We start from the raw sequence: 12046 nt of genomic DNA on the forward strand, positions 1-12046 counted from the left end.
GATAGGAACAAGAGAAAATATTTGTTTCCAAACTATACATTGGTCGTCCTTCTTATCTTCTATAACTTAATATACTTATCTGCTATTTATTTTTATTATATTAAAGATAAGACTAATATAATTTAATAAATATTGTTTTCTCAGTTTTTTTAAAGTAATTTATATTTGTTACAAAGCAGTGACAATATTATTGTTTTAATTTTTTGAAAAATTTTCAAAATATCCAAATTTCAAAAAAATAATATGATTTCATTATATTTATGTATGTTATGATGACTAATGTTGCAGGCACGATGTCTTCTTAAGTTATGTTGATTTTGCAACAAATTAAAATTTTAGAGAAAGTAAAAAAAAAAAAGATAAACATTTAAGAGGTTGAATTTACAACATATATCAAGAGTTGAGTTGTCTGTAATAAAAAAAGAGCACGAGAACAAGACGGTAAAGTAAATATGGTACACCTCAATTAAGACTCTTGCTAATAGCAGCTGCCTGTTATATGATTTTGTCGGGAGAAAATGAGTTACTGTTAACTTTCTAAATTTAAAATAGCTTTAGTGTAGGGGAAATATTGTAATTATATTAAGGCTTGTGAACGGAACACAAAATTGAACGGTGTTCCATGGAACGTGCGTTCAATTAACGGAACACTGAACGTAACGGATTTTTTATGAACGTTGAACGCTAAAAATAAGATTTTAGTATTCCATTCGAATAGTACTTCAAAAAAATTCAAAAAATCAAAGTTTATATAATTTTTTTTACTTTTTTAAAGCTAATTGAAAGGGCGGAGTAAGCAAAGACTAACGTTTGGGAGACCTATTTTGTGACAGTGACATAGGGGGAGCTGAAGGGGTACCTTTTGAAGGCTCTAATCGAACATCAAAGTTTCTCGTACTCTACCTTAACTCGAACATATAAATTTGACCAGTTCAATTATTCTGAATCATGGAGCCGTGGTTCATCATTTGGCCGTTAATATAAGCAAATTGGCCACTAAAAATAAATTTTGCTCTCGTGTGTTGTGAGGGCGGCAGTATAGTTTCCCAATAATTAATGTTTTTAAAATAACGATGTCACTGGAAGTAATTTTCATAGAAGAGAGCTGAATAACTCTAGTAATTGAGAAATATGTTTTTTTCTTTCGTATGAAAGTGAGTTGTAGTTCTTTCGAGGTCGGATGTGGTCCCCTCACTTCTCGTTATATTATGAGCAGGATTGTACCTCTAGCGGTCTATTCCAATTCTTAAACAGTTAGAATCGGATCCGATGCATTTAGAACCAAGACGCCGGTTCATTTTTTAGTAAGTGTACACTCTAATTTAAACTATAAATGAACTGTAAGTATACATATTTTTTTTTCCAGTCTGATGGGAAAAATAATTTATTTCATTCGCACAAATAACCATTTCCTGTTGCCTTTCAGTAATGACAACCAAAAAAAAAAAAGAAAAAAAGATACATAATGTAAGCGCATATTTAACAACAGGCTTGTACTGAAAACCATGAATAAATATTAATATTCATGAAGATACGAAGAAGATAAAAATTTCATTAGATATTAGCATATAGCAGTTAAAGTTGTCTGTGTAAGGCCTTCTTTCACAAATAGTACTGTAATATTTCTCGAACAATCGTAATATTACTTGCACTCTATAGTTTAAATATCAGTTTAGTACCTACTCGGACACTTAACAAATTTTTAGCCCTTAGTCCCCACCCCCCCAAAAAAAATAGCACCATGAGTGACTCTTAAGAGTTGTTTTTAAGTGAGGATAATAATGAGGCTACCCCTGGGTCGAGCAATTTGAACAGTCAAGAGTTATTGACCGAGTTTTGTCCCAACTCAAGAACTTCAAATAAAGCTGAGCCAAATATTCCAAATCCATGGCCCTATGTTAAAGACTACTTTATTTTAAGGTAAGCCAATATTACGGGAAACGCTAACACTCTGTTTTAATGCCTCCTCTGTAGGGGCAAAGTGGCATTGGTTAAGGCTCACACCTCTTTCAGGGGTTATCTATGAAAATATCATATATTATATATACATATTAGCAGGCACCATTCTTCGAACATGGAAGCCTTGGAGAAAACTTCTCATAGTGAGAAGAGAAAGAATATAAGTGATGTGGACAAGGAAACCCTACCTTCCGTTCTGTCTTTTATGTCCTGACCAGACAAGACTCATTCGGTAACATAAATGAGTGTAGATAATGCCATTACTAGGTTTGTAGTAGAGACTGGGTAGGCCTTCCATCTCGTTACAAGATCGTGGAAAAAATATCGATGAAGTTTAAAGGCATGAAGACAAAGATTTGCACTGAACTAGAAGTGGCAGATTATGTATCCACCATTGCAGATATGTGGTCCAATGGTCACAAATCTTTCATCAGTGTTACAGCTCATACTATCTCGCAGAAGCTGGGATGGCGAAACTTTACCAACGCTTGTAGAAGGATGGAGGGGAGTCATACTTTCGATAAGGTGGTCAAAGTTCTAAAATGTATACTTTAAGACTGGGGAATACAATAGAAGACGGTGGGCATGGTGACGGATAATGCCAATAATTCTGCCAAAGTATTCAATGTCTATGGCAGGCAATCCCAGGTACTAATCTACTAATTGATATGGATACATAAATTTTAAAAAGGAGATAATACTTTTCTCCATACTATCTGAATGCGTCCTTTAAGTATTTTTTTTTTCATTTCGAAGGCCATCGATGAGACATCTGTCGAAGTTTTCAATCAGAGCATGAAGAAGAGGAAGAAGATAAAAATATTAATCTCGGAGATATACTCGAGTCAGGAGATGAGGAGCTGCTGTCTAGAAGTGCTTTGGGGATCCCCACAGAAATGCTGGATTTTCATTACTTATAAATCAATTTAACGTCCTTTATGTATAATGTAGATAAATTATTAATCTTTCACCAAGTCTAAATTTTTTTCTCTATACGTTGCTTCGTTTAATCGCACCATTTGATAGGAAAATACTATCTCAAGATAGTATTCAAAATCACAAAAAAGTACATATAATGGATGTTAAAACTTTTATTTATCAAGTATCTTGTAAAGTTTCCAACCAATCAATTCATGCGAAGTTCATAAATTTCAATCCGACATTAGCACCTTCAATCTTTATTACTGGGCAATATGACAGTACTTTGTCCGATTTTTTTAACCTCTTTTTTTTCTCAATAATAATTATTGATTGCCTGGAGAGCGTGGAAAGATATTCATATACTCGATATTCATATTATGCAATTCAATTTTATTTAAAAGTATAATGCAACTTTTGCACAATACTGTACTCTGTAATTCCTGAAAATTTCATTCAATTCTGTTGATGCTTAAGAAAGTTGTGTTGTTTTATTAAAATATCATATTTTCCTAGATGACAGATATTGGTGTAGGTTATAACATAAACAGTACAAAAAAAAATCGATGATAAATTGGTCATAACTTCCTTAATATTGAAACTAGAGACATGATTTTGATATCAAAAGACAAAATGTCTTTTTTACCATTATTTATTGGATAAAATAGGTTTAAAAGGAAAATATTGAATTTGATATTTGTAAAATACCTACTTTATGCGCAGTATACAATAAATCGACTTCACCAAGAACAACATAGTGTTGAACGAGTGGGCAATATATTATTCTAAAGAACAATAATTACGAAGTTATTTCTCGAAATGACCGCCCACTGCAGCTACATTGGCTTCAGCCTGGCCCTATAGGCTGCGCATACCTTGACGACGCGGCCCTCGGATATGGACGCCCACTACCTCTCGGCGAAGTTGTTTAGCTTTAGCGCGTCATAGCTGGAATGGGGGATGCCACAGGATCTACTTTCGGCATAGCTCAAGATACCATAGTGGAGAGGATTAATGTTGGGCTAGGAGGGAGGCCAGATATCGGAGAAATCCTCCTCGAGCCATTGCTACATTGTCCTGGCCTTGTACCCCGGGGCAGAGTCCTGCTGAAACGCATAGTTTCCATCTGGCTAGTTAGATTTCACACAGGGCAAGACCACCTCCAATTTTCAGATGCCCCAAATTTCAGACCTTTCAGAAACCAATATAGGGGTATCCTATTCCCCTCTGAGGTTCCGATTTCAATCACTTGTAGCTCATTTGAACGCTAATATTCACCGTATTATTGTGTTAAAAAATCTTGAAACATAGTTGACAAATGAGGTATCCCTGACACAAAGTGGAAGTTGTGATTTGCTGTCATACAGTTTATATGGTATTACCTTATGATTGGAACGCGGAACACAACAATGAACGGTAATATTGACTAAACGCTGATCGTAAAAAAAAAGAACGGAACGCCAAAATAGCAGAACGCTTACAAGCCTGATAATATTTAAATTCATATATATTTATTTAATTATGCATTTTTTAAACAAATATCGGGAAAGATACGCAATAATACATACTTCAGGGGGAGAAGTTAACACCACGACGATCGATTAAGTAATGGACAAAAAAGTAGAAAGAACACACTAAATTACAGTTTTTCCTTTTTTAACTTTTAAATATAGTTTTTTCATTACGAACTACTCAACTCTACATATGCGTATCAACAGTTGTTTATCTACTTATACGTGACAACAACGTCTTCGACCATTCTATAGTTGTCCATGGTGTATCCCATGAACATCCATTAAATAATTAACAAAAAGAAGAAAAATCACACGCAATAACCGTTTTTCCTTTTCTAATCAATTGACTGTGTTTTTTTTCCCTACAAAAATACCACCCATGAGAGTAACTCATAAGATCTTAATACCTACTCTTGTATGATCATTATGTATAGTTGTATAATATTCCAATGTCCATTAATATGTTATTGTTAGCCATAAGGAAGGAGAATCAACAATGGATCGGAAGCCCTTTAATACAAAATTATTATTCGAAGACAGGGGCACCGCATGGTGGAGGGGCTGTTTCCTTTCCCGAATGAAGGAATTTTTAAATTTTAGTTAAAAAAATTAAATTATAAAAGAAAGGGAGGGGGGGGCGGAAATTATTAAAAAAAGGATCATTAGATCAAATTAGACAGTGGAGGGAAAAAAATTTAATTTCTTCCAAAAAATTATAAACCCCCCTATAGTTTTGCAGAAGCCTATGGAAGATAAAGGTTAGAGAAATTAAGTATAAAAGGAAAAAAAAAATATTGTTTAGTATGTACGAAGCAAACAAGGTAGAACTAGAGATACTAACAAAATATTTGTGTTTGAACGTCTTTTAACAACTACGGACAAAGAAAAAAATTATCATTTTGTATTATTTATTTACATACAGATGCTTTTTGTGGTTTTATTTATATATATTACTATGAACATATAAATAGGTCCCTTCTTTTAAGTATATGCATTGTGAGTAAGTTCTATACATGAACTTTAAAAATATATTATCTACAAGGTTAATATAAAATATTATTATAGAAATTACAAGAATTAATAAGAGGTAAGTGAGCAAATACCCTTCATACAATTATTGCAACATTCATGTTTGATATTTTCTATTTTAAAATATATTAAAATTGAAGTCAATGCGCACATTTTACAGTATTGAATGCATAACAAATGACTTCAAGTGGGGGAAATACTCATTTTAAACCTTAAATTCTATGTGGAAGATACGTCTATGGTATAATATATGTACGAAGGCGAAACTTCCTAAGGCAGAACTTTCCAGAGCTAAATTGTCTCGGGCGTAACATCCTAGAACACCTTCATTGATCTTTGAATAATAATGTAATTAATTCATAACGATGATAATGTATTTATGATAGTTGCCAAACAGAAAGGGATAGAAAACTTCACAAACCATATCAATTATTCATATTCCCAATTCATGAGTTGAAAAAGATCAAAATAATGTTATTTTAAGTAATTACATTTAATTGAGACGAAAGTTAGTAAAGTTTCATGTATTTATGCAGGGATTTGAATGGAATTGGAATAAGTTTTATTCAAATAATATGAAATATTCCCCCTATTAATGTCCATAAATAAATGTAAGTAATTTATTAGCATAAACAAGATGCCGAAATAGATCCAACTGAAAATATCAGACAGACTGTATTAATTGCCAATATCCCCATTCCTGTGCTTAAAAGGATAAAATATCCTTTTAACATCTAATTCCCATAAAGTAATAATTATGACTGATAGTGATGTGTTAGGTGGGAATCAGGAGAGTCACATGTATTTACTCACATAGTCGGTGTAACACAGAAAAGAAATATATTTATCCATGATTTGGAATCACAAATTTTAAAATAGCTGCAGATTCGGAGCCGGGATCTCTAAATATAATAAATCCAACCTCAAGAATCTATTCGAATCATACTCTAGAAATTAAATTTAAATCATCAGTCCCTAAAATAATAAATCCACATATTTTTTTTTTTTTTTTTTGATTAAAATTACACACATCTTAGAATAAATTATTCTTAGTTAATAGTTTGGAATAATATTTTGTGATCTTGGTTTTGAATCCAAACATTTGAATTATGTAACTTCAAATTTATTTGACTAATTGTGCAAATACACTTGGCTATACTGACTTTATGAATCAATCACATTAGTATTTAAAGATCCATCGAAGAAGAATATTTCATATTAATTTATTATTAAATTGAATGAAACCTACTACATAATGATCTTGTTCAAACACGAACTGAAATTGTTACTTTATTTTTAAAGGATTCTATTTTTATAATTTATATTTATAAAAAAATTATTATCATATATTGCAATTCCCTCATTAAGAAGGTAGTTCCCTTGAAATTTCGTTGTCGCCAATGTTCAATATCCCATCCTAGAAAGGAACTTTCTGAGTTTCTATAAGTTTGAAATTGACTATGAAATAATAATTATAATTAGCATTAGTATTATATTAGGAAATGATATTCCAACTATAAACTTCAAACTGTCAAGATCTTCCTGTCTTATCAATCCTCAAAGCTCGACTACACAGGTGAATAACCACTAAAAAGGATCTTGAAACCATGTTTTCTTCCATTCGTTAGAATCCAAAATCCTCACAGTAATAAGAACCACAAAATGTGCATAAGATATAACCCCACAAAATTGCAAGATAATTTAATCCCGAGGCACAAGGAGGGAAGCTCAAGTGAAGACTCGAAGTGAGCAAAACAGAATCTATGATTGTGATAAATTAATAAAGTATGTACAGAGTAGGGCAGTAAAATGAGGACTGTTAATTAATGTTTCTCTACTAATTACTATGAAAAGGTTTAGTGATTATTTTTTGATATTCTGTTTCCACCGTCCTTTTTACAGAAAAAACTATACAATTTATTTAGTAATTTCATCATCATGTGCGACCAACAAGCAAAAAAGCAGCACATCTCATATCTCCAAGATGTTGGAGTTGATGTGATAAGATTAAGGAAATTGTTAAGTGTACTAGGAGCCTGTTTTTTAAGTTACCCTATATAAAAATAAAAAAAATGGAGAAGCCCTCTCTAAGGAAGTGGAAGGCATAATTTAAAGAGGGATACGAAGTTCTTTTTAAGTTTGGAGAAGAATGTATGTAAAGGAGGATCCCACTTAGTCGATGAATCGCCTGCCCAACGATTTTTCTATGGCTCCTAGGGCCATCAGGAAGGCTATAAAGCACAGCATGGGTTTAGTTTCTTTCACAGGAACCCCATGCTACCTTCTAAGAGGGCATGAAAGCCAGGAGGCTCAAGAGGTGTAAGTAAATCCTCACATGGATCAAGGCAATTTGTCAAAATTTGGCAAAATGGTCAATTGTGAAAATTTTCTCGGCCCCCTTGCTCATCAGACTGGAACCCACTTAACTTTTCTACATGGGGCACTTTGGAGAGGAAAACCAACAGGGTCTCTCACCCAAATGTGGACTCATTGAAGTCCTCCATAGTAACTGCATAGGACACATTTTCAGAGGAGTTTGCCATCAACTCCTGCATGGCGTTCAGTAAAGGCTGTGATTGATATTGAAGGTGGCCATATTGAGTGATTTTTTTGTCAAGAACTTGAGTACATGTTTTGTTAAAATTATTTTTTGCTTATTATTGAAAATATAAAATTATTGATGTATAATTTATCTCTTTAGTCCATGTTTTTCTGCCCTACCCTGTAATAATTAATACATCACATTCCCAAATTCATGTAGATTTTCATGAACGAGGTTCCCATCTTGATTCTAAACTCGGAACTCTATTACAACCCTTATACAAGTAGAGATTTAAATTTATTTTATTGCCCTTTTGATGAAAAAATGGACTGCATATGAATGACAATGATTCTTCGCAACGGGTTGTAGCAAAAATCATTCTGTGATTTATCCAAATGGCAAATGTCACGTATTAATAATTAAAGTTTGAATAATTGTGATTGTGACTGTTTAGTTACTAAAAAATTAATAAAAACAAAAAAGTAAACAATGTTTATCTTCTTGTTTCAAATTTATCAAAGCTGGAATACAACGGTAAAAATTCGACTAACAAACATCAACAAAACTATATTAATTTATAACCAAGAATTTATTATTATTATCCAATGTAAAAAAGTCTCAAGGCGAAAACTTTGCAAGGCAAAAAAAAATACAAGGCGGACACGTTCAACGCAAATATTCAAATCAAATCCTCCTGGAACTATTTACAAACTAATATGACTAAACAACGCTCTTGCCCTATTTAAGTTGAATAATATCTTCAAAATATCAAAGATAAAAGATGGGACTAATTAATTTACATATATAACAAAATATGATTTAAAACGTTAGCCAGATTCAATTTACCTAGATGATTATTATTCATCAACCATCTTTCCTTGTGTTTTTGTATATGGATAGGTTATGTGAGTTGCTCAATTTTAAACGAAGTGGGAGGGACATACTATTACATTGTGCCGGGTTTTCTTCTAATCCGGCCTTTCAATTATTTTTTTAAGTGAGTATTTACAGTATTCTCGATAATTTATTCTTTATCATGACAACAAGACCGAGACAATTCCAATCAAACTGACATCAAAAGATATTGGCATTTATTAATGAACATTTTCTAGTGGCTCTTTTCACATCTTGCTCGAGGCGCCCGGGAACTTTTTTAAATTAATGTAATGTCCTGATTATTGCAGAAAATACAGTTAAAAATCAACTTAATTGACCAAAATCCAAAATTTATTTAATTAAAATAACAAAAGTAAAAATGTGTTAATATATATACACTTTATTTTATTCGATATTACTTAAGTCGATCAATGTCACTCATTTGAGTGTTAATTCTTTGGAAATCAATTCCGAGTTAAGAGAAGTAAACATGATAAAACCCCTTATTCTTAAAATCGTGTCTTTATTCATTAAAAATATTGTAGTATTATGACATTTTTATTTAGAAACGCGGGCTCCTTACCTTATATTGAGCATGGATACTCACTCTGACTATCCGAATGACAATCGTGGTAAACAAAAAAAAATTATAAGATATATTTTAGAATTTTGGGCTAAGCGTTTAAATAAAAAGAAGAGATATTTACCATTAGTTAGTAATAACTGAATTCCACGATATAATTTATTGAAGAAATCAAGTACTAATACTGATAATTAAAATATATTGGATATAATCTATTTTAAAAATAAACCATTAATTTGCAATTTTTGAAATATTCTAGTACCAAAAAGAATTTCTTCTAAACAAATATTTTTTGATTCGAGTAACTTTTCATAGCAAATTGCATGTTATTGATGACAAAGTTTATATCATACCTCAAGTTCTTCAACTTTTTGGCAAGTAGTTATCAAGTCAATAAATAACATTTTATATTTAGATAAATTAACATCAAGAGAAACAAAGTCACGTATTCTACCCTACCTAACAAATAATAATTATTTTTCACCTTGATTGTATTTTATTGTATCACCCTTTCGTATCCTGATAAGTGATAAGACAATTTTCGTTAAATAGATATATTCGAATCAAAGATTCATTCAAAAATAAAAACAATAGTATTTTGTTACAAAGTAATAAGATACATTATGATTTAAATCTTATATTTTTTGTAGCGTCCCGGCTAACAGAAATATCAGTTTTTTGACAGAAGAAAGAAACTAAACAAGGGAAAAAATTCAAGAAGTTATAACGGGACTTTGTTAATAAATAATAAATACTACTAACTAATACTAAATAGAGTGTTTGATTGTTAATATGACATTATATTTCTTAAAACTCTTTATTTTAGGAGTCTTGATACCCATATTTGACACAGGTTCTGATATTTTTAATGCCTACAATTTCTACGAAAAAGGAGACTTTTGGTGGAGTGGTTTTACAATCTTCTTTATTCTTTTACCCGGACTCATGGAATTCTTTTACTGGATTATATCTTACATTTTTAATCGAAATACGAGTTTTAAAGAAGCTACATACTATTCCCTAGTATTTGGACCCTTTTTGTTTCCAATTGCTACTCCTATATGGTAAAGAAAATGATATATATTTATATAGATTGTAATGAAAATCTTATTTTTATTTACAGGCAGATTGTGCATGCATTTAAAGGAACTCAATACTCAAAGTCAATGGTATTCAAATCTTTGGAAGCATTTTTAGAATCTGCTCCTCAATTATTACTGCAACTTACTATTTTGATTATTAAATGGAGTCATATTAGTAATCATATTGCTCAATTAATAAGTGTGGCCTCCTCCAGCATATTTTTGAGTCTAACATCAGTTGAACACCATCTCCACGAATTGTCAGGGAAGAAATTAGTGCCAAAATTTAAAGACATAGCTTCCAGTGCACCATTTTTTCTTCTGAACGCTCTTTTGAGAACTTTTTTGATAGCAGTGATCATAGCATACTTCAAGTGGTGGTCTGTTTTCTTTATTTCTGGGCTTATTATAATTAATTTCGTATCCGCAGTTCTAATACTTAAGACAGAGAGGGCAAAAGATTTATGGACATCCGTGTCTTCCACACTGGGATTAGCATGCTTTGTGTCTTCTTTAGACATTCGTAGTGAAATATTACCCTCAATTATTTTTTACCGATACTTTTTAGCAAATGTGATATCATGTGCTTTAGTTTCAGTAGGTGTAATCAGTGGTCTTAGTGTTCTCTTGCAAAATGAAATGTTAAATTACAGCTGTCATGATCTCCCTGTATTTTCTTGCTATAATTATTCAACTATTAAGGATTTGGAACACAAAAATGGTGGTTGTGCATTCAGAAGAGAATGTGAGATTGGTGAAGGGCCACACGATTTTTTTATTTATACCATAGTTCCAGTTTGGTCAGGACTAATGGCTTGTCATATTATAATTGTTTGTTTAATGAAATGGTTATGTCCATCCTTAATGAATAATCAAACTGTTGGCCAAATGGTTTGAATGCATGTTTATATTCTTAAATAATTTGCATATTGTATAATGTCAAGTGCCACAATATGTTTTTTTTAAATTTAGAAAAGCTTATTTTGTAATCAATTAATACTGAGTAATATCCTTGATCGTCTTTCTATGTATTAATTATGACCTATATATATACAACTTTTTTTAAATCGAAGCAAACTTCGTGTATATTTTTCTACCATTATTTTTGTATGGAATTCTTTTTACGTTTTGCGTTTCTTAATAGTGATACACTTTTTATGTTTTTATTTTAAAAGAAATATATAAATAATTATTGATTTATATTCTTGTATTATACCGAATGACTTTGTAATTGAATAATTAAAGAAAAATAAAATTTTATACAACCATACTATGAAAACAGGTCTCGTGCAATCTATCTAATTCATTTTTGACCTTATTTTTATTGTTTGTTATACATTTATTCTAATTTTGTATAGAGTCGTGATATCGATATTTATAAAATAATTAATTTATACTGAATACATGTACATTGTAACGACATAATATAACCATAAAATCCAAAAAGTATCTATAAATTAATAATTAGCATTAAAGTTTAAAATAAAATTGATATTCATAACTTAAGATTCGACCTCTTGAGATGATTAATATCGTGTATTTT

General features: G+C 31.2%; 1 protein-coding gene and 1 long non-coding RNA gene across 2 annotated transcripts; both read left to right on the forward strand.

The window, feature by feature from the left end:
- The first annotated feature begins 1704 nt into the window (after window positions 1-1704).
- On the forward strand, window positions 1705-3204 carry LOC121122768 (uncharacterized). The gene is made up of 3 exons (XR_005865847.2): window positions 1705-1920; window positions 2056-2607; window positions 2716-3204. It is a non-coding gene; the product is annotated as an uncharacterized lncRNA (long non-coding RNA).
- Window positions 3205-10096: 6892 nt separating this feature from the next.
- On the forward strand, window positions 10097-11782 carry LOC121123162 (uncharacterized). Its single transcript, XM_040718279.2, has 2 exons — window positions 10097-10485; window positions 10545-11782. The coding sequence occupies exons 1-2, from the start codon at window positions 10214-10216 to the stop codon at window positions 11398-11400; spliced, it is 1128 nt and encodes a 375-aa protein (XP_040574213.1). The 5' UTR covers window positions 10097-10213; the 3' UTR covers window positions 11401-11782.
- The last annotated feature ends 264 nt before the right edge of the window (window positions 11783-12046 follow it).

This window comes from Lepeophtheirus salmonis, chromosome 8 (assembly GCF_016086655.4).
Source record: "Lepeophtheirus salmonis chromosome 8, UVic_Lsal_1.4, whole genome shotgun sequence".
Taxonomy (NCBI): domain Eukaryota; kingdom Metazoa; phylum Arthropoda; class Copepoda; order Siphonostomatoida; family Caligidae; genus Lepeophtheirus; species Lepeophtheirus salmonis.

Bases quoted from the DNA above. Each gene is read 5' to 3' on its own strand.
- LOC121123162 (XM_040718279.2), top strand. From the start codon at position 10,214: ATGACATTATATTTCTTAAAACTCTTTATTTTAGGAGTCTTGATACCC. The intron at 10,486-10,544 runs GTAAAGAAAATG...TTTTATTTACAG, and splicing joins CCAATTGCTACTCCTATATG to GCAGATTGTGCATGCATTTA.